Source organism: Conger conger, chromosome 2 (assembly GCF_963514075.1).
Source record: "Conger conger chromosome 2, fConCon1.1, whole genome shotgun sequence".
In the NCBI taxonomy this organism is placed as follows: domain Eukaryota; kingdom Metazoa; phylum Chordata; class Actinopteri; order Anguilliformes; family Congridae; genus Conger; species Conger conger.
The window spans coordinates 13,145,192-13,168,070 of NC_083761.1; the positions used below are offsets into that span (position 1 = coordinate 13,145,192).

Consider the following 22,879-nt stretch of genomic DNA (forward strand, 5'->3'; position numbering starts at 1 on the left):
TCTCGGAGTAAATAAGACAGACGAATAAGACTTTTTGAGAATAATTCAATAGAAAACATGAGCCACAACAACGAACACAAATAAGGTAGTTATCAGTATGCGACTTGGTATAGCCCTAATGTCCCATGGAACTGCCTTTGAAAACCGCCCCTCATAAATATTTCCCCATACAGCTCATTCACGGGTTCATTCTTTCCCACTTACATAAATTAAACCATTGGACGGGATCCATTAAATAAAAGATACATTTTCTTCAGGGAATACAGACATTTTCCCAAGGTTTGCTGCGTAGATCATTATTCAAAAAGCTGCGCAGTCTTGAACATATTTGAGGCAAAATAGCTTAGTATGAATTGATCAGTTCGGTGAGATAAAAAATCGGGGGCTTTTTTTTTTTTTTTTTTATAAATCGGCCACCTGCCTCGCTTGACAACAATAGCAAAAGCTATTCCGAAAGGACATTGACGAGGTTGGCTATTACTGATTGCACTCATCTTTTCGGTCTGCGGATTGTCTTCCTTGCCAAGCGTTTTCTGTAGCAACTGCGCCTTGCAGAACGAATCGTTTGGATCGACGCTTTGCTACAAGGGCTTCTGCTCAGCTCAATTCGTTCCACGGCAGCGGCAGACTCAAACATAGACAAAAAAAAAATTAGAGAAACGGCTGATTTGGCCTAGAGGCGACAAATCAGACAAACATTTGAGAAAAAGATAGCGGTTCATGTGCAGGCATATTCAACGCGCTGGCTGCATCCAGAGTGTGTCAAAAGGATGGGATATGTCAACAAAACCGTCAAAAGATACACGTTCTTGTTTTGGATTGCCTGTCTAGTGCTTCTTGTTGAGGGTAAGAGAGCGAAGCAACCCAGGTGCCCATCATCTTGTACGTGCACCAAAGATAATGCCCTGTGTGAAAACATAAGGACGGTTCCTCGCAGCTTTCCTCCAGATGTCGTCTCACTGTAAGTGATTGTATTTACGTGTGTAAATTAACAAATCTCTGTCTGGCTGTTTGGAAAAAGACGTATGCATTTATAGATAGATTTTGCCAAGATTTAACTCATCCATGTTACGTAGCTATTATACAATTGATAGCTACCAATGATCTGTGCGATGATTGTTAGCTATTCGAATATTTAAATAAAAATATAAGCGATAATTTCTGTTGCTTGGTATTTAACGTTTATTATAAGCTAACGGTTACAGTGTTGCAAGACCACCGTTGTGAATGCGTTTTTGTTGCTCGCTCACGGCAATTGTACTTTTTCCTTTAAAGATCTTTTGTGAAATCTGGATTCAACGAAATTGCAGAATCAAGCTTCTCTCACACACCAGCCCTCCAGCTTCTGTGAGTTTCTTTTCATGAGTTTCATTTTTATCTTAAATTGGGGCCTTTATCGCATGCATTGGAAATAGCTATTGCTCTGTTTTAAGATCGCCATATTTAAGTGGACAAAGCTTTGCACTGACAGACGCAACATTGGGACCAAAGTGCTTGACAGTGGTCTCTGTCTTACGTTGTGCGTTTTACCTCTAATATGAATGGGGGGTTAAAAAGCCACCAGAGCTGTGTATTTCATTAGTTTACATGGAGACATTTAATTCCCATGTTTTGACTTGTAAAATATTACAATGCTCGTCTGACTTAAAATTTTAAGCAAAATAGAATAGCGGTTGTTTATGGACATACGTTTTATATATATTATTAGCAGGTGCGAATTAAATATGTGAGATAATTGGCAAATGTTGTCTACCAATTGTTATGCTACAATCAACGTATCAGTTTGCTAGGTTTTGTCTGTGCCATTGGGAAGAGCACGCCCCTGCAGCCCGCTACATAATAAACTCAGACAACAATGGCATCAAAGCATTCGAGCCTATAGTCTGGTGTATGTGGTTTGCTTTGGTGTGATTACTTTTTGCTACAACTCCGCAAACGTCAATACTTCGCACAATACATTTGTCTCGTTGTTCATCAGTTTGAAGGTGTGAAAAATAGCTCACGCTTTGGTGATACTGTGGTAGGATATGACGGGATAGGACAATAATATTGTTACAAATGAGCCATTTTTGGCAACTCATAATGGCAGACACTGTTCAGGATATGCTCATTGTTAATGTGTCATTCCATTTTTGGAAGAATTCAACAGAGAACAATTATTAATGCACAAGAGAGTCAATAAAATGCATTCGATACATGCTGTAACATTTTGAAACCTCACATACTCATTTATATGTAAGAATGCTTAGTAGGCTATTCCAGTCTTTCGGTCAGATAATGGCTGGTTATATACATTGTATCCTCCCATTTTCATTATTTTTATTAGAATTTTATTCTTAAATTTCTCACTGTTTCCTTGTATATGCTACAGTTAATTACCAAACAGCAAAATTGTATTTCCCAAACATTGCAGTGTAGTTATGTATATGTCATCTTTCCCATTGTACCTTGTACTGACTCATATATGAATAAGCATATACTCATCAATGGAACATTGAGACAAAAATGAGTCAAATGCACTTAGTTTGCACACACAACTGTAAGAATTCAACAAAAGGATTTGCTGGACAAAAGGAGTGGTAGAATTACAATGCCCCGCCAATCTCATTGACCCTCAGTGATCAGCTTTGATTTCTAAGGAGGAATATCAGTAAAAGACTCAGTGATGAAAAGAGAATCTCCTGTGATTTGAAAGTTAATCATTTTAATTAAATTACTGTGAGAGTTAGGACACACTGTTCAATCAGCTACATAATATAGTTCATCCTGTAGGTTCTGAAATATTATTTTATCACTGAATTCAAGATACAGTATGTAGTGTCCAACAGTCTCCTGCTACCTGTAACCCGAATTTGGCACTAGCTGTGGTAATTAGATATAATCTATTTTCAGTCAGCCTTGAGTGTTTTTGTATCCTTGATGGAATTATTTGTGTGTGAGTGTCCAGGTCCTATGCTGATTATGTCAAAACCTTTACCAGAGATGACAATTGTTGTTCCCAAAGGAATAGCAACATTATCTTAACGAGTCAAGGATCAAGTGGCTTGTTTCTGCTTGGAACAGTGATCTAAAATCTTGGGCATAGAACAGTTGTCATATAATGTAAGCTTTTATATTGCAGTGGTATAGTTTAAGCCATTCCAAATGTCTACACTGTCACCTGTCTCTTTTCTCCTTATAGCCTGTTTACAGCCAATACGTTTGATTCTATAAACGATGACGCTTTCCTTGGCCTTCCCCATCTGGAATATCTGTGAGTCACATTCATTTTCATATAATTGATCCCACATAAGGTATAAAGTAGATCAGTTGTTTTTATAGTAAAATCTTCACTTCATAATCATTGGCTTTCACAGGTTTATTGAGAACAACAAAATCAAGTCCATATCGCCATATGCTTTCAGAGGGCTAAAGTCCCTGATACACTTGTAAGTATTCTTTAAGTTTTTTGCTAACTATAGTTCAAAAGTACAGATCTTATTTGTTTCTGTCTGTGTCCTCCTAGTTGTCCTGCTGAACTTATCAATAAAATACATTGATGCAATTACAGTACTGAATTATTGTGTAGGCTTAATGGCTACATGGAAGAGCATCTTGCAGTCTAGTTTTCGCTGATACTTCCCCCTTTTCACTTGAAATGTTACATGGTGTGGTATCCAGGTAGAAATAGGTGTGACCTTTGCTTGTTATCCACTGTTAATTTGACCTGTGGATTACTGAGAGGTCAACATGACTCATCTTCTGGAAATACTGAAAGGAGTATGAGTGCTATCTGACAGATTGACAGCCTGTATTCCCATTTTCTGAAGTTGGCATTGGACCTGCTGCTTTAGGCCGGATTCTGCCTTATCTTGCCAATCAATGTACTTTAGAGGCACATGACAACATCCCCAACACTACAAATAAAGGCACACACCTAAATCAAAGCCACTGTGCAAATAGTTTTATAACTGTCCCATTATAGCATGCCCCAAAAACTGTGCTCTTGTCGGCTATAGAATTTGCCCGGAAAATATAATAAAGCTTTATATATTATATTATATGATTAAAGCTTTAAAATAAATAAAGTAAATAGCCTTTTTCTTATAAAATAATCCCCAAGTATATCATATACTGAACAGTTGCATTTAATGACCAAGACCAAATGTAAAAAGTAAGAATATATGTATACATGCATATTCATATACTCACATTCAAGTTCAAGTTCAAAGTCAAGTTTATTCAGTTGCTCTTCCAGTGGATATTTCTGTCTAGGAATATATTTCTGTCTATTTCTGTCTTTTTTCCAGTCCTTTTTATCTTGACTGCAAATAGATATTCTCCATAGTTTGATTTCAATGATGCACACTGGTAATGATAAGATTTTCCAAAAATCATTACTGGTTATGGTACACAATTTTACTTTCTTTATATAATCATGCATGCTGCTGTGGTATAAGCAATAAATGCAATACTTGCTGTAATCTTAAATGACCCCTCAGTCAGATATCCCAGGCACAATATATCTTTGATATGCGATATCAACAATACACTATGAGATGAATACAGTATATAGGTCATACCATGAACAAAAGGTTGGCTCACAATTTCTAAATCAATTGTTGTGTTTTTAAAGTAATGCAGTGAATCACACTGTTCAGATAACTGAACAACTTCACTGTAAGTCATATAAATGGATAACTTTAGATGTGAGGCTATTGAAAAACACATTCAAAGACAGTTTCAGTGTACGAAAAGTACCTTTATTTCTGATTCCAGGCATAATCTAACCACTGTTTCTGACCTAACAGGAGCTTGGCCAACAATAACCTACAGACACTGCCAAAAGATGTTTTCAAGGGCATGGATGCTTTAACAAAAGTGTAGGTTTTTTTGTTGCTTTACTTGCACCATTATCTTTAATCTGTTTGTATCATTGTATATATGCTCATAGTCTGTTTCAATAATCTACAGTTAATTGAAACATTTTCAAATGAACATTAAATATTACATTTTGTTATCATCTCATATGAGAGCTATTCTCCTTCAGTTGCATGTCCTTGATATGGGATGGATGTATTTATCATTTATCCAGGGATCTCAGGGGAAACATCTTCACCTGTGACTGCAAACTGAAGTGGCTGGTGGATTGGATGTACAGCACTAATGCCACTGTGGATCAGATTGACTGCAACGGGCCTCCACTGTACCAAGGGAAGAAGATCAATGACCTCGTTCCACAGTCATTTGACTGCATAACAACAGGTATTGCCGAACTGCTCAATGTGTGCTCTGTTTAATGAAAGCCAACAAAGCAATCATTTAATTGGACTGCAAATGATGTTGGACTATGCATTGTAAAGTTTAAGGTTTAAACTGTGTGCATTAGCATACCAAAATATAATATGCAGTAATAAAATATTAGGCCTTCCTGATTGATTTAATTCTGTTTATTTTGAGGAGATTGACCATATTTGAACTTTTTTTTTTTCCTACAGAATTTGCAGCGTATCAGTCACTAAAGTTTGAGTCCATTTCAGTGGAGTCTTTTTCTTTTGGCAATGATCAGTATATGGTCTTTGCCCAGCCCTTTGTTGGAACCTGCAGCTTTCTGGAATGGGATCATGTTGAAATGGTCTTCCGAAATTATGACAACATTGACAGTGAGTACATGACTAAAGTGACTGCAGGTCAAAATAACAGGTTTGCATTTTTTGGCCGCAACCACTAGATGGTGGCAAAACATTTTCACTGAAGAGGTAAATGATAGCAAAGTAATAAATTGTTTCAGAAAAATGTAACAGATATGTTGCAATATTGCTTTGTGTACTTGAACAATTTAAACAACACTGCGTAAAGTTCTTATTTTATATATTTATGTAATATATAATATTTTTTCCTCACCATTTAACAAATGTAGCTACACATTCTGTTGCATGAATGTCTTAACCTCGTTTGTTTTCCTTGTTTCTTCGTGTGTTTGTTTGTTGCTCCGTTCTCACAGGCACATCCACCGTCGTTTGCAAACCCTTGGTCATTGACAACCAGCTGTTCATTATAGTCGCCCAGCTCTTTAGTGGCTCCCACATCTACAAGCGAGACACGTCGGCAAATAAGTTCATCAAGATCCAGGACATCGACATCCTGAAAATACGCAAGCCCAATGACGTGGAGATCTTCCGCATCGACGGAGAGTCCTTCTTCGTCATCGCCGACAGCTCCAAGGCGGGCTCCACCACCGTGTACAAGTGGAACGGCAACGGCTTCTACTCGCACCAGTCCCTGCACCCGTGGTTCCGCGACACGGACGTGGAGTACCTGGAGATCGCCAGCAAGCCCCACCTCATCCTCTCCAGCAGCTCCCAGAGGCCGGTCATCTACCAGTGGAGCAAGAGCCAGAAGCTGTTCGAGCGCCGCACAGACATCCCGGACATGGAGGACGTGTACGCCGTCAAGCACTTCAAAGCCAAGGCCGAGCTCTACATCTGCATGACGCGCTTTATCGGCGACTCCAAGGTGATGAGGTGGGACGGCTCCATGTTCACCGAGATGCAGACCGTCCCCTCCAGGGGCTCCATGGTGTTCCAGCCTTTCTCCGTCGACAGCTGGCAGTACGCCATCCTGGGAAGTGACTACTCCCTCACGCAAGTCTATCGCTGGGATGCAAAGAAAAACCAGTTTGTCCACTTCCAAGAACTTAACATTCAAGCACCAAGGGCATTCTCCCTGGTCTCCATTGACAACCGTGAGTTCTTGCTTGCTTCCAGCTTTAAAGGGAAAACTCAGATTTACGAACACCTTATGATTGACTTGAGCAATTGATAGATTGTGGAGGCATGTGTTGGAAAACTGCCCTGGATGGAGTTGGACTTGTTAAGACTTATGCATGATAAAGCCCATTAATAATACTTCCAGATGAATGCCTTGCTAGAGAAATCCATCTTTTTCTTTTTTGTCATCAATTATTCCAGCGCTTTTGAAATATTCTTTTTTTTAAAAGCCATTGTTAATGTATTCTCTGCAACTACAAGCAGTACACACATGTACAATCACATCTGTTATTGACAAGGGGGGAAAATAAAATGTACTTTTTAACCTATTTATTAACCTGTTTGGAAGCAGAAAACCGCCAAATAAAATGTTTACATTTTTCTGTCTTTACAGTTGTGAGAAAAATATTTATAAATGATGCTTTTGTAAATAAAAGAGGGACCATGACAGAGAGAAAACTTTCATATGGAGATTAATTCAATTTTAAATCACCATAATATTTGTAATTTAATAATTTAACATGTTGCAGTGCAGAATTAGATGTTGTTTGTGCGTGTGGGGGGAAGGTGGGGTGGGGGGAAATAGCCTTTGGCGAGTTTTATTTTTATTGTTGCTTGTTTGTATTAACTATAATATAGTACTAATAAAGAAACTTCAATATAATGACTGGTTATGTAGTTTTGTTTAACAAATAAAAGGAAACAAAATGTCAACGGGTTGGATAACTTATAAGCCTACAGAATCTGTAAACTAGGCAAGATGGATATGAATATGCAGACTAGCTGAACAAGCAATGTCCTACATGGACAAATAGCATAACTTAATTTTAATATTACGATACAGATGTGGTCTGTAATGTTGATATGAACACTGAAATTCGTTGTGGATTCAATAAAATCTTTATCCTGATCTCAACCTTCGATAAGTGCAAGTTACACCCTCTTCTAACTTGTATTCGGATGTGGCTACTGTATCAAATAAAATGCCAAAATAGCCAAATATGCGTTTACTTCATACATCCACGTTTCTCCCGTTTATAGCAACACACAGACAAATTACAATTTCTTCCAACATAATTGTGTACAGTTATTCTAGAGTCGCTTGTTGCTCATTCAACTTTGAGAAAAACTTTGTGCAACGTTATTGTTGTCCAGCCTTCGCTGATCACAGTTTGCATGAACCTGGCATGAAGGTTGCTCGCGTTTCCCCCTAGCGGAAAACGGAACAGCGAGTGTGTAAATTATGTACCAAGGTTACTTATTAAACTTCATTCACCACTGTTCAGGGACCTGCGAAGGAGCTCTCCCCAACAAAGTATGCTCGCATCTTGCATCTGAAAATGGGTGATTTCAGTGACAGGACCGCAGGCGAACATGACGACGACGATGTTATATCGGCTGTCCCTCGAAGTGAGGAAGACATTAGACTCGAGGTTTTGAACATAGTTGACAACGAGGAAGATGATGAACGAACAACAGAGAGGATTCATCTACAGAGTACAGATAACTGTCATGTACCTGACGATGCAGGCGATTCAAAGACGCTACGGATCACCAGCAAACATAACCTCAGTCCCCAAAAACGACTGTGTTTACCCATGTGTTGCAGAGAAAGTACGGCTGGCACAGGGGGCACCTCATTGGCGAAAGACACAGGTACTTGTTCAACAGTGCTTAACGTTACTTCCAGTGAATTGCTAACGTTATTTTTTTTTAAATACAAATTGACACTACATATAAACTAGCAGACTGACTAAATTAGTTCATTGGCTATTATTTACGCACCAAGCTGTGATACAGGAGCCCTATTGCCACAGAGCTGAACTTGACAAACTTCAGAAGCTGTTTTTACAGTCGGGGCCGGTGACCCTTTTGCATGTTGTGCAAAAAACTAACAAGGCGTAATCACTAACGTTTACAGCAACATCCCGGTAATTGCGTACGTCACCAGTACTACGTTTTTTCACCCTAAAACAAAGTTTAGGCCTAATTCTAAAATGTGATTTCGTCGAACGCATCAGCTAGCTAACATAATAGGATTAATTTGAGCAGCTCGGGTCGACATGTACAATGTGCTTCCGTTGCATGACTCTGCATTTTATAATTTTCACCAGTTGCTCTAAGCAGGTTAATTGTAAGGCAAAGTAAATCCACGTACGTGTGAATACAATGTAGACCTAATTATTATTTAAGGATAATTTCTAGCAGTTAACACCTTATTATAGCTATATAATAATATGAATACTACTACTACTACTACTACTAATAATAATAATGATAATGATAATGATAATAATAATAATAATAATATCTGTTAGCTGTGATGAGAGCTCTAAGAACCGCAGTAGTCCTACAAGAAATAACCTGGCTATTGACAACGCTATAACCTCTCCTATGTTGACTATGTTGAGTAGTTTCAGGTGTTGAGTCGACCCAAGAGAAAAATAAAGTTTAACATGATTGCATGACTAATTTGAAAACTAACCGGTCAGGTAGTTATACATACAATTGTATTCACACATTGTTGAATACATTTACATGTGGATTTAAATGGAAAATTTTGGCTTATGTTTTGTGTCTGTTAAAGTTAAAGTTACAGCCTCTTAGAAACAAGCCATTGGTTTGTCAGTTCTTTTATACTGTATGTTTCATTCTATATGCTTATGATGCCTGAGGCATACTCATACTCATTATGCATACTCGAACTGCCCTTGCCCTATTCATATTTGCTAAAAAAGATAACTTTTGTTATCCAAATAACCAATGTCAATTGTAAGTTAACCATGAACATGGGGAGCACAAGCAGGTCCTGCTGGTAATTAAAATATTACAATAGAAGATCTTCACATTTATACAAGTAATGAAACCCCTGTGTAAATGAGGAGCAATAAGAGCTGAGGTGTGACTCATCATTAATCAACATACAGGCCACTGTGGATGCCTAAGAGGTTGCAGTAGGTGGAGCAGCATATTCAAAAATCCTGATTTTTCTTTCATGATTTGACACATTTTACATGAGTGCAAGGCAAAACAGGCAGGTATAACTTTCAGCCTGGGAAAGAGAAGTCAGTTTATGCAAAGCCCAACACCTGTTTGACTTTGACCACACCGTTTTTTTGCTCACTATCTACACACACACACACACACACACACACACACACACACACTGTACATACGTTTGTATACCCTCACAGTAATAAAATATATAAAATTAAAAAAAAAAATTTTTTTTTTGAAAATATGTTTCCCAGCGGTGTACTATATTTCTGTATCTTAAATGATATTTGTACATTTGTCATTGTGAAGCATTGCAGTAATATTGCTTATTTATGTATTCATTTACTTGAATATACTGTATACTTGAATACATAAATATGTTATATTTATTATTATTATAAGTATATTTGGTTTCCATAAGGGTATTTCCAAATGAAAAGTTGCTGCCTAAAATCTGAGCAGTTTGTTTTGTCTTTCAGCTCCAGCAAAGAAACCAGCTTGCGCAGGCCTTGGCCTAGTGTATGCTCTTCTGTCATCACTTTTGTTCTCCATTTTGGCTCTTCTTGTGAAGAAAATAGACGGGGTACATGCTGTGGAAATAAGTGCTATACGCTGCTTCTTCCAGATGGTCTTTGTGCTACCTGCGTTGATTTATTATAAGTAAGTTTCCAACATTTTTGTCCAAAGTTCTTTTCATTATCTAAAGTTCACTGCTGTCCAGGAGAGAAGGAACTGTAGTGGTGTTAAATAGAACTGGGGGAAAGTACAAACGTGCACAATTTTCAAAGATGCATACTTCCTCCTTGTGTGAATGACATTTTTTTCTGTGTATAAATACTGCAGTCGTTTCTGCCCCTTGTGCTTAATTCCACATTTTGTAAAAAAATTTGACTCGCAGAACTGGGTTCCTTGGACCAAGAGGCCAGCGCTTTTTTTTGTTTTTGAGAGGGTTGTCGGGGTCGAACGCCATGATCCTGTTGTACTACGCGGTGCAGCAGATGCCCCTGGCAGACGCCATGGTCATCGTTTTCAGCAACCCCGTGTTCACCTCGCTGCTGGCGTGGATGTTCCTCAGGGAGAAGTGCACTGTACTGGACCTGCTCTTCACCGTCTCCACGCTCTCGGGCGTCGTGCTCATAGCCAGGCCTCCGTTCATCTTCGGCTCCAGCCTCTCCGGGATAGAGGGAGACTACGCCAACCACATCAAGGGCACCGCGGCCGCCTTCGCCGCTGCCATCTGCGCCGCCTGCACCATGGTCGTGCTCAGGAAGATGGGCAAGAACGTCCATTACTACCTCTCCGTGTGGTACTACGCCGTCATGGGCCTGATCGAGTCCGTCATTGCCATGTTCGTCATCGGCGAGTGGAGCGTCCCCCACTGTGGTCGGGACAGGTGGTTCCTCATCTCCATAGGGGCCATCGGAATCGCCGCGCAGACGTTTCTCACCAAAGCCCTTCAGCTGGAGAAGGCAGGGCCCGTGGCCTTGATGCGGACCATGGATGTAGTGCTGGCGTTCATCCTCCAGTTCCTCTTCCTCGAACAAAAACCAACATGGTGGAGCCTGGGCGGGGCCCTGTGCATTATCTGCAGCACAAGTGGGGTGGCCCTCAGGAAATGGTACAACAGCACCAGAAAGAACACGCAGAACGGGCGCAATGGAAAATAGAGAAATATTTCATCAAATGGGTCAACACTCGTGTGGTATGAGAGGATCTAACGGCCCTGGAAGGCCAGTATTGCAATTTTGGTCACATACATTTAATTTTGGTCTCTACTTTTTTGGATGTAGAACTTATTTTTATACTGTCAACCAAAGAAACAGTATGCAGTAACAATATTACTGGAAATATAACAGTACATTACTTCTGCATGTTTCTATGGAAACGCACAACACTGTAAGTTTACAGTCTAACTGAACCTGCCTTTATTACACTGGCCACGTTCCAGTGGAGCTTTAGCATTGTGGGATTTATGTGATTTATATTATAGTGGGCTGAAGGTCATTAAGTTGTAGAGTTAAAATGTTCGCCAAGATGAAGAACAATTAATTTAATTTTAGATTATTTTTTGTTGTGTGGGCAACACAAGGTTTTTTTTTATTTCAGGTTTCTTTCCGAATTAAGCTTTAAATATTTCCATGTCAGAAGATCAGTGATATTTGGAAAAGATAGGAAGGGTGTAGTGCATATGTTTCACACAGTGAGTAGAAAGCAGCCATGTCATTTGGGGAAAAATAAAGAAGGTATCAGTTAAACTGTCACAAGAACATTCAAAGCTACACTCAAATGGTATCTTTATTTAATAGGATTTTAAAATATATCTTTTCATGAATATATCCAGTATGTTCATTGTTTATATAGGCATAATGTATTGAACAATACTGTACTGGATGTTTTATTTGATAAGTAACCATTTTCTGTTAGGAACAACTAATTAAGCATAATTGCACTTGTTTTTTACATTCTCTTTTTTTGCACTCTCCATGTTGCCCAGTTTCAAATCTTTCAGAATAATATTCCCGGGTGGCATTGGAATCTCGTCGTAGAGTTTTATTTTAATTTTATTTATTAAATCTCTAGTAATGGTTTTAGCTCCCACTGTGGGAACAAGGTCTTTTCACTTAATTGCATACTGCAAAGGATGGATTATAAAGTCAGTAAGCAGTATGTAATTAAGTCCAAATTAAGTCCATATTCCCACAGTGCGAAAGCGGTCTTTTACCTTAATTACCTACTGCAGTGGATAGATTATAAAATTGGTCTGCTTTTTATTATACATAAAATGTGCTTCATAACAATCTTGCAATGATAAAGATGCAAATTTAATAGTCAAATGTTCGTTCTTTGTGTGGTTTCTCATATTTCTCCTCTTGCCACCGATAGCCTTGGTGCTATGTGTAACATTTATTTTAAGAGCTTTTTAAAAGTTTGACTGAACACAGATTGAAATTCATGAAACTGTGGATTTCTATCCTTCATAATATACACTCAATGAGCACTTTATTAGGTATTTATTAGGCTTTTTTTTTTTTACTTAAATCTTTTGCTGCTGTAGCCTATCCACTTAGAGGTTTGATGTGTTGTGTGTTCAGAGATGCTCTTCTGCATACCACTATTGTAATATGTGGTTATTTGCGTTACAGTCACCTTCCTATCAACTTTGACTGGTCTGGCCCTTCTGCTCTGATCTCTCTCATTAATAAGGTGTCTCTCCCCGTAGAACTGCTGCTCACTGGATGTTTTTGTTTTTTGCAGCATTCTCTGCAAACTCTAGAGACTGTTGTGTGTGACTATCCCAGGTGATCAGCAGTTTCTGAAATGCATGATTGTATGCATTGCACGGCTGGCACACAATTGGCTGATTGGATGATTGCTTGAATAAGTGGGTGTACAGGTGTTCCTGATAAAGTGTTCAGTGAGTGTGTATATACAAATCATTTTTCTTCTAAAAGGAAAGAATGGATATTGTATTTGTATTAATCTAAATTAAACTACATTTAAATGTGGGGAAGGTGCACATGCACTTAAAATGTTTAAAAAATAATGTGCTTTTTTTATGTGTAACATAAAATTTCCTCTATATTTCTCTTTTTATAGAAAAAATAAATCCATCCATCATTTAGGCATCATTATAATAATTTCACAATTATTGGGAATGTGTGGTATGTTGTGAGCATAATTCTCCAATTATTTTTGCTGTATTTTTCAAAGACATGTTTTGGATTCTAAGCAATTTTATAAAGAGATATGTATTTAAATATATGTATATAAATATGTATTTTCTTTATTTTATGATGTCTAATCCTCAACAGTAAATATGTTTAATACTACAATGTCTAATGGTGTTTTCATCACTGTCATTCTTATAAACAAAGTTATCCTTTGATGATGTTTGGATGATAACAGTTGCCTTAATATTATAGCAGAAATAGTTCTTATTATTAGTTATTATTGATTATGATAAATTATTATTACAATATATATATTTGTAGGATTGGCAGCCTTGATAAAGACATTTGTTTGAAGCCACTCCCACCCTCCAAACTTTGACCCCTTTTGGTGTTTGAGCTGTGTTTCGAAACACTCAAACACATATTCAATGTAATTTTCACACAGTCAAAAATAGCTTTGTGAATTGTGATTTGTAACACGAATCCAGCTGAAGTTAAGTCATTCAAAATGGGAACTTTGCAGACAGGAGAAAATGTAGGTGTTCATGTAGAAATCAGGAATTTGTATAGCCTTATCAGCGTTTTTACTGCGCAAGCTACTTTTCAGAGAAAAAGATCAATCACTCCGAGGCAAAAACATCTCAATAGAGAGAAAGGAAAACGTTAGTGAAACCCTGGCTTGGTGCATGTGGTGATAGTGAAAACAATAATAGTGACACATAATATTTACATTGTTAAAAATATATGTCAAAAGTATTGACTATTGAAGACTTACTTTAGCATAGTTATTTGGACAAAAACTAAAAATAATATTTTGGGATTCCTAGTCTTTGTCGTTTGTATTTTTAAACAAATATTGAAATACCTTGAAAATGAATGTACAGTGCTACTTTCAAGTAGGAAACCAAGCCACAACAGAGCTACACCACTTCATCCGCCATGGAATGTAAATCTTTCCAATGGCACGGAATGCAATTCTGAAGTACAGGCCATGAGCTGGAATAAGTGATATTGCCTGCTGTATAAATGTAAACTACAGGAGCTAAAGCAGATTAATGGTGTGGGTAGAGACCGGTGTTTTGTGTTCAACAAAAACCATTGAGTCAGGTCATGTGGTCATATGCTAGCGTTTCAGAGACGTTGTCTGTGCCCTGTAGGAGGCCATTGTCTTTCTTTTTTTGTTTTTCTTTGCTTACTGTTTGCCGGTGTACATGAAAGCACATGCGTGTGTGTATGTGTGTGTGTGTGTGCATGCGTGCATACAATTAAAGTATTGGAACAATGACTCTGTAGTCCAGTACATAAAAGGATTTGACTATGAGGTTAAAGTGCACTGTCAGCTTTGTAGGCCATACCCAGTGTCTGGTGAAGCTCTGTCGGTTCCTGTTTCAGTTATTGTTTGTTTCTGGTGCGTTTTGCCTTCAGTCTTGTCTGTAGCATGCAAAATGCATTTTCATGTGGATTCATGGTTTTAGTCTGTTTCTAAGGAGACCAAACATGAATACTCTTCAGCTCAGTTATTGTATAGGTATATTGTAAAATAAAGCTTCTAACAACAGAGGTAATACTTGTAGGCCGATAATTGCTGAATACAGTCGGTTGCAACCTGTACCTTCAGGAAGCAAGTGTTCCATATAACAAAACCAAATTGCACCGTGTTGGTTTCTGCTCAAAACTGGAATTGCTACTAAAAAATTATTCAACAACCATTATCTGTGTATCAACTTTGACATTTTCAATCAATGAATCAGTGATGTCCTCACTTCAAATCAAAAGCTATTTGTTCCATTCAGCATGTGGAATGGTGAAGGCAGGATGGTATGTGTGTGTTCCTCTTCCCAAGCCATAAAGTAATAAACCCTCAGCATAGCTTTAGGGGAGGGGGGGGGGGCAGTGATTGAGACAGAACAGACAGCATGATTAAAATGGAGCAGGCTACTTCAGTTATGTGGACAATGCAAGTTTGTAAAAAATATTTATAAACTGTTTTGCCTGGGTCTCAATGCCAATAGTCCAACCAGTTACCCGACAGGTGATTGATTTAGCCAGTTGACATTCTACTTTCTGGCCCTGAGACACTCTATTGAATGTGAAACAGTGTAGCACTGCTAAATAACAATAGACCATTCTGGTTTAATGGATCACCTTATTGCATTCCCTGCAAAAGTATTCACTTTGCACTACATTCTTATATATATCCATCTATCCATCCATTATCTTAACCTGCTTATCCTGAACAGGGTCGCAGGGGGGCTGGAGCCTATCCCAGCATACATTGGGCAAAAGGCAGGAATACACCCTGGACAGGTCGCCAGTCCATCGCAGGGCACACACACCATTCACTCACACACTCATACCCACTCTCCAATCAGCCTAACCTGCATGTCTTTGGACTGTGGGAGGAAACCGGAGTACCCAGAGGAAACCCACACAAACACGGGGAGAACATGCAAACTCCACACAGAGAGGCCCTGGCCGACGAACCCAGGCAGTGCTACCTACTGCACCATCCGTGCTGCCTATTCTTATATATAGGCAAAAATAAATAAATAAATGTGTCACTGTCCCAATACTTGCATTTAACTGCAGGAGGCCACAGCCTCAAGGAATAGACCATGTGATTCATTATCATAACAAACTACAACAGAGATTTCCCAAGCAAAAGGTCAATTAAACCTTACACAGCATGCGAGTACCTGTAAATTATGTGTTTATGAACAGATTTTGTACAAATATGTGTATTAGTAATAAATAGGACTTATGAAAACAAAGCATTATGTGTATTGCATGTTTACTATTTAATCCCACCAAAATATAAAATAAAAAATGTTATATCTGAAACATTACTAATTGTCCTATTAAGAGGTGTAATGGACGCATGACTCCAGCAGAGGGTGAAATTGGCTGTTAAATATGCCATGATTGTATATTGTTTCTAAGAACTTCATTTTGTCCTTAAAATGACCGTATCCAAAGGTCTGCATCAGAATGCAAATTACCGATTCACTAAATGGAATGGTGTGCTATTTCAATTAGGTTAAGATAAGTTTCCCATAGAGGTTAATGTATGTCATAGGGCAAATTATCCCATCATTGCTTAACAGAGGCTGGGGTGAAATACTATTTGAGTGTAGACTGTAGGTTTTCTAAACTGAAATACAGGCAAAATGAAAAATCTCACCCAGGGTGCAAAATATTTCAACATGGGTATTGAAGACTGCCAAAAAAAAAAAAAAAAACTTTGTGGGGACAAATGTATGCCTCTTCCTCATTTGAAAACATCTGCAGGCAAAGTGGTTTTATTTCTGAATGGCAAGTTGGGATTTGTGGTTCAACACATAGCTGCTGGATTACATGGTAGTCACTTGGGGGCAGAGAGAATGAGCATTCTTTCTGGATGGCATAAGAGCTCCCTCCTGGTAGGCAAAGGGAATTGGAAAATGATTGCAAATCTTCTCCAGCGAGTGACATAATCTGGCCATCGTTCAGCAGGTATTGGCAGGCATCCTCTATGCACTCTCCAGCACCAAGACTCTGCCTTACCCACACCGTGGGTCAGCCAATGAGGGTTTCCAGTGTTACACTACAGAAAGAATCAAATGACAACAGGATGTCGCAGTTCCAGCTTCTGGCCACTAGAGGCCGCCAGTTCCGCTATGCTAATTTTTCTGTTTTGTCTCCCCCACGGGTTTCACCTGTTCCCTTGTGTAATTTAAGCCCCTTGTTCCCGCTGTTTCAGCGTTTGAACTTCGTGTTGTATTTACATGCGATCCATTTGGTGTTCACAGATCGACCTGTCGTTGGTTGACTTACCTACTTCCAGTGTCCATCTGCGTTTGGACATCCCTGCCCTGAGCTCTCGTGATACAATAGGCTACATAAATAAATAAATAAATAAATAAATAAAGCTAATATCCGATTTCTTTATGACAACTGCCGTTTCACTTTCTGACAAGCTGCACATTGTTAAGCAATCATTACGAAAAAGAAACATCTGATTGAGCAATAGATAAGAACGCTGTGCAGCAAAGTTTGAATACTTTCGCAGGGAATGGCAAGAGATGACCAATTCAGCCGGAATGGTCTAGTTATTTAGCAGGCCTGTTTTCAATCGATACCATAACTGGAATGCAAAGGCTTGGTTAAGGAATTGGTTAAGACTCATATAAAAAACGATAAGAAACATAGGAAACGAGTAATATAGGCCGAATATAGGGATTTACCTCAACCCAGCAAGTGGTAGGTATTCTGCACAAGAACACTTGCCATACATAAACCTAGGTGGAGAGGTAAAAAATGATTGAACTGTGGGTGATTAGCTAGCCGTTGTTGAGAATGCCAGTTAAATAATGTTACCAGACCACCAGGGAACCCCCACTTTGTGCTAAGTGGAATCTTTATTCATCGAATTGAGTTAGAATCTCGTTTTAACAAAAGAGGACAGTGCCCCCTTCACTGCATTGTGGTATCTGGCTTTGTTCTGGTCAGAGGCAAGATTGTCCCACACTGGACCACCAGCACCAACACCAAGGTCATATGAATATAGCCCATGGGATGCAGGATCTAAGATTTGTTTTCGTTTGCACATGATAACAGATGCATTATCTACAGATCAAAACAACCGGTAGCAGCTGTAATAAATCGAATTATGAAATATGATACATGATTAGATGCATAGAAATATGAATTCTCACCAAGCTTTTCATGAACACAAATAACCTCATATTGCCTGTTCCCACTGGTAGGCTACTCGTCTCAACAAGACCAAAAATGTACGCATTGAAATTAACATTTATATACCTACAGATTCTAATACCTCGTCCGTCGCCTGCTTTCATAACACCAAATTGTTTTGCTATCACATAGAAAACAATAAACCAGTCGTGGTTTTGAAGAGACAGCTATATTGTGCAAACGAGGAAAAGATTCGGACGTTTCCCTTTGTTTGATTGAAGGATATGGTGAACGTAGCCTACCGGTATCTCCAGTTTCGTTAAATAAGTAACAGCGATCGAGGATAGTGTGCAACCTGCAATAGATCCGCGATGTAGTTTGCACTTCAGTGCATGTCGTGGAAACCCAGAAGTATGCTAGAGAGTGTGCAAAAAGACTTGCAACGTTGCTAATATGAGATAAAAAAGAAAATAGTATGTTCACATTTTACAAAATATCTTCGGTCAACTAACCCTCAGAAATCTAAATTCTGAATTACATCGACTCGATTGGCGCGTCTATAAGTGCATGATTTTCGGTCGCAACAACCAGACCTGGTTAACTCCACTAAACAGTTGAAATAGGCGCCTTTGTTTTCTGGGACAGCAGCCTGTAGTCGTTTTCAGTAAGTGCATAAAATACATTTAAGGCTACAGCGTATTTCCTGGCAGGCGCAGCCTACAAACGAAAAGAATCTGGATGGACTACTACAATGTGTGTGAAAGAGAGAAAGCCCTGCTTTTGGCTTTAGAGAACACAGTTAGCTCAGACATTCCAATGGTGTGACACAGAAAACCTCCCTTTATCTGCTTATCGGTGTGCAGTGGCGCTAACTATTGTCTCCATTCAAAGCGTCTGTCGGGAAAAGCCCACTTCGTTGCAAATACTGAATGAAAACTTTGAAAATTAATTTGATGGTCCTTCGAAACGTGGAAATTGAAAATACGAAGAGCGCTCATGGAAACATGACAGATCTCGACGCTAAATTGCAAACATAGTCGGCTTTGCATTGACAGCGCGGTAAGTGAGAAACTTACTTCCATATATTTTGATAGCGCGCAAACACGTGCATTATAAGACATTGATCTAGGCTTTGTGTTGCTTTCATTTCAAGACGTTTTAAGCAATAGTTACTAACAAGCACTATCCTAGGCTATAACTTCCTTTAAATTAGAAATTAACCTATGCGCTATACGTTGGAAAGTTTCGTTACGTGTTAACATCAACATAACATCCATAGCTTGCTAGCCAGTGGATACGGGTGTTTGTAGGCTACTCCAATTACATTTTGTGAAGCAAAACCATAAATTATTCGTAAATATTCATCGTAAGGTGGTTACTTTACAAATAGCCCAGTAGTAAATACGTAGCCTTATGGCTCCGGAATGGTTCACGCACGAAAAACTAAACGTTAGCAAGGGCTTTCTCCCAGGGTAGTTACTGTCATCTAAGGTTAGTGTAAACATTCGAAAAGTTTCACATCTACAGAACAATGGTCTTCTTTCACCTATAAGAAAAGTAAAAAGGCTTGCAGGTAAGCAGTGTTTTCGCCTGTTGAAAATCCCTGAGGATATTGGTTATTAACCTTTAACCCCAATGTGACGGTAAATTGAAAAAAACAAAACTCTATGTAGCCTATGTAGAACCATGGGACCAGTTGTTCTTCAACACATTCACAATTTGCCAAATAAAAAGGGTTGTAATGGAACTGATTAGATAGAAATAGCCTTTCTAAACTTTTGTTGAAACGTACACCTCTGCTTTCAACGAATTCTGATGAAAATGATCAAGGATTCGCTCCATTTGTGTTTAGCAAGTCACATTACAGCTTTGGAGTATTTCCAAATGCGATGAGCAAAACGTAGTTTATTAAAGGACGTGATCAAATCAACAACAACAATAATAAAACTAATCTGGCCAATAATAATCAATAGATCAACCAATAACAGATAATGATGAAGCCCATTGCTTCTCGGTGTTTGACAGGATGAGATGGGAGGACATGGTCATTATCGTTTTATTAGTTTTAACTAAGATTGCTGCATTCATGTGCCTGCTTGTGAAATCTCAGATAAGGCGGGGCTGTACATCTCTTCTTGTTGATGTATTTTCTTTTCACTTGTGCCAGGGATTTTAGATCCACGCATATCAGCCCATTCTTACCTTGACTATGAGGAAAATTTCCCTGTGTCAGTGAGTCATTCTGTGGAGTTTCCATTGGTATCCAAAAGTATTTTAGTCTCTTGGAACCTGCTGAGGAAAGTGGATTTATGACCAATTTCTTCCATATAGGCAAAATAGCCAGGCTATTTGTACCATTGACTGCAGTATACGCATCAGTATACTTTTGGAATAATAATAAAATAATAATATTTAATAGTTATAATAATAAAATGGCAAGCATTAATAAAAAGAGTTAGGCATCTCTTACCAGGTCAAGCACAATGTCTCAATTGGAAGAAGTATGCAAATAGAAAAATACCGTGGGCTTGCATAAAAATGTAATGTGCACTAACTGGATTTGTATCTTTGACCCTCTGGCCTTAAGGCAGTAGACATACCTTCTCTGCCCTCACACAGAAAAACTTTTTGTCCCATCCAGGGTTAGGGTGTCGCAAAATAGGGCTAGATTAACTTAACTGCAAATTTAACTCAAAAATATAATGGCCTGAAAGATGATAACAAGATTTTGGGACTACTGGCTCATGGGCTTTTCATGGCATTTTGGGTTGTTTGATTATAGCTGTTATGTGAAAATTCTGTGAAATCACTGCAGCCATGGCTCTTTATGTCTGTAACTGTTTTCAAGTATCTCAATTGGAGACTACAAATAATAAATCTGTATAAATTACATGTCAATACATTGAGGAGATGTATTGATATTGTTAAAGAAAGTACAAATGTGGGAAATCCAATATGGTTGGCACTTTATTGATCTTTGAGAAATATTATTGTAGACAATGTGAGAAAATAAGCCTAAATGAAAATGATGTAGCCTAGGCCAAGTTTTGTGCAAACTGGTCAAGCATTCTTGGTGGAGAGATTTTTAATGGGCTTTCATAAAATCTAAACTCTGGAACATAAAATATAATAGGCTTTTTTTTGTGTTCTTGAGGCACATTTTATTGTGAGAAGAACATGATACCAAGTTTCATGTTTGGATGTTAAATTGACAGGAGTTATGATTTTTCAGTTTGCATTATCAGTCTTCTGCTCTAGCACCACTTTGGGCTGTTGGTGCCATATTGTTAGGTCACATGCTTGGCATGGTCTTCTACAAACATACCAGTTGTGCTTTTTCACGGATTCTATATCCATTTTATACAAAAGTGGCAGAAAATATGATCTAGAAGAAAAACAATAGAGCTCCAACAGTTACGGTGCTTCAATTTTAAATCATGATGACCAACTCATGCCACTACTCAGACATACCGTACAACTTTCCTCAATGGGTGCTTTTGGTCAATTAAATTTTCAGTTTTTCCATGAAGTTAGTGGCATGTAGAATATTCCTTGAAATGTTGTTGTAGTCTGACAGTGATTAGAATGAGTAACCTCCTTTTGTGGAGGTTGGTTGTGTTGACTGAAGGCACCCTCCCCCAGATTGTTTAAGACTCCATGGCAACAGGTCTTTTCCCTTGGTCCATTGGTGCTCCTGGAGAGTGTGTCTCTAACCAGCAGAATAGGAATGACTGTTGATCCTCTGCGTTTTTCCACTGCTGGAATATTTGTAGAATGAGTGTGAATTGGCTGTGGTCAGATTAAGGATAGTATTTGTGCAAAAGGCTTCTCTCCAGATAGCTCTCTCTCCCTCCCTCTCTCTCTCTCCTCTCTCTCCATTTCTCTCTCTCCCTCACTCACTCTCTCTCAATATCACAATGGCCTTTGTAAAGTGAGACCTACAATATAAGTTTACATCAAATAAATAAATAAAAGCAAAGTAGCTGCTGCTGAAATCCATTGGCTTAAAAACTATGACTTTCCCTCCCTTCTCGCAGACCTCACTAATATCTTTCCCCAGACCCCCCTTTCCCTGGGTGAAACAGTCCACACATTATTTCATGCAGCAGTTTATTCACTTCCACTGGCGTCTGTGGCCCTGCCTCCTAATCAGTTCCATATGCTTATTAGACGTTCGCATGAATAGGTTCTGTGCGGTTTTCCCGTTTTATACAGATTTCATAATTTTCTGGGTATCACTCCCAATTTCTCGTAAAGCCTACAGGTCACTATATATTAAACATTTCTGACTCAAACATTTCTTCATTTTATTTTCTAAACATTCTGAAGTAATGAGGGGGGATCTGATTAACAGGAGTAAGGTTCACATGAGTAATGGCTTTCGCATTGTTAGTGCTCCCACGGAATGCTGATATAAATGTCTCCATAATAAGTTGAGCAACATAAGGGAAGGTAGTGTTCTCCATCTGAGTTTTATGCATCAGTGACATTTAACATATCAAAGAGTTGAGCGGCGGTGGAATTCTGGGTCGCAGTCACATGGCTCGTCTTTACGTGGGTGGTTGAAACATTGATGCAAGTTGACCATACTCATTTTCTTTATGGCTTTTCCCCCACCGCTGGACCTGAGCTGGTGACAAAGCACAAACAGTGATCTGTTTGTGGCGGTGCGTTGGAAAGCCTTCACTAAACAGCCCCGCACTCTTCCCAGGGGAAATGTTTTGGTGTGAGGTTGACTGCAGTTATATTTATGCAAATTACAGCAGTGAATGTAATTTGCACCAAAAT

The 22,879-nt window shown here is 38.7% G+C and overlaps 3 protein-coding genes across 3 annotated transcripts in view; all 3 read left to right on the top strand.

Moving 5' to 3' along the window:
• Positions 1-218: 218 nt before the first annotated feature.
• Positions 219-7,305, top strand: lgi1b (leucine-rich, glioma inactivated 1b). The gene is made up of 8 exons (XM_061227298.1): positions 219-961; positions 1,276-1,347; positions 3,182-3,253; positions 3,357-3,428; positions 4,791-4,862; positions 5,075-5,244; positions 5,478-5,642; positions 5,984-7,305. The coding sequence occupies exons 1-8, from the start codon at positions 771-773 to the stop codon at positions 6,799-6,801; spliced, it is 1,632 nt and encodes a 543-aa protein (XP_061083282.1). The 5' UTR covers positions 219-770; the 3' UTR covers positions 6,802-7,305.
• Positions 7,306-8,008: 703 nt separating this feature from the next.
• slc35g1 (solute carrier family 35 member G1) lies at positions 8,009-13,579 on the top strand. The gene is made up of 3 exons (XM_061232217.1): positions 8,009-8,405; positions 10,226-10,406; positions 10,645-13,579. Exons 1-3 carry the CDS (start codon positions 8,090-8,092, stop codon positions 11,411-11,413), a joined length of 1,266 nt encoding a protein of 421 aa, XP_061088201.1. The 5' UTR covers positions 8,009-8,089; the 3' UTR covers positions 11,414-13,579.
• A 5,247-nt stretch (positions 13,580-18,826) lies between these two features.
• plce1 (phospholipase C, epsilon 1) overlaps positions 18,827-22,879 on the top strand; it is an 83,158-nt gene continuing 79,105 nt past the window's right edge. Inside the window, exon 1 of the mRNA XM_061232017.1 lies at positions 18,827-19,150. The gene's annotated coding sequence lies outside the window, so the exon portion shown is untranslated. The remainder of the gene's footprint in view (positions 19,151-22,879) is intronic.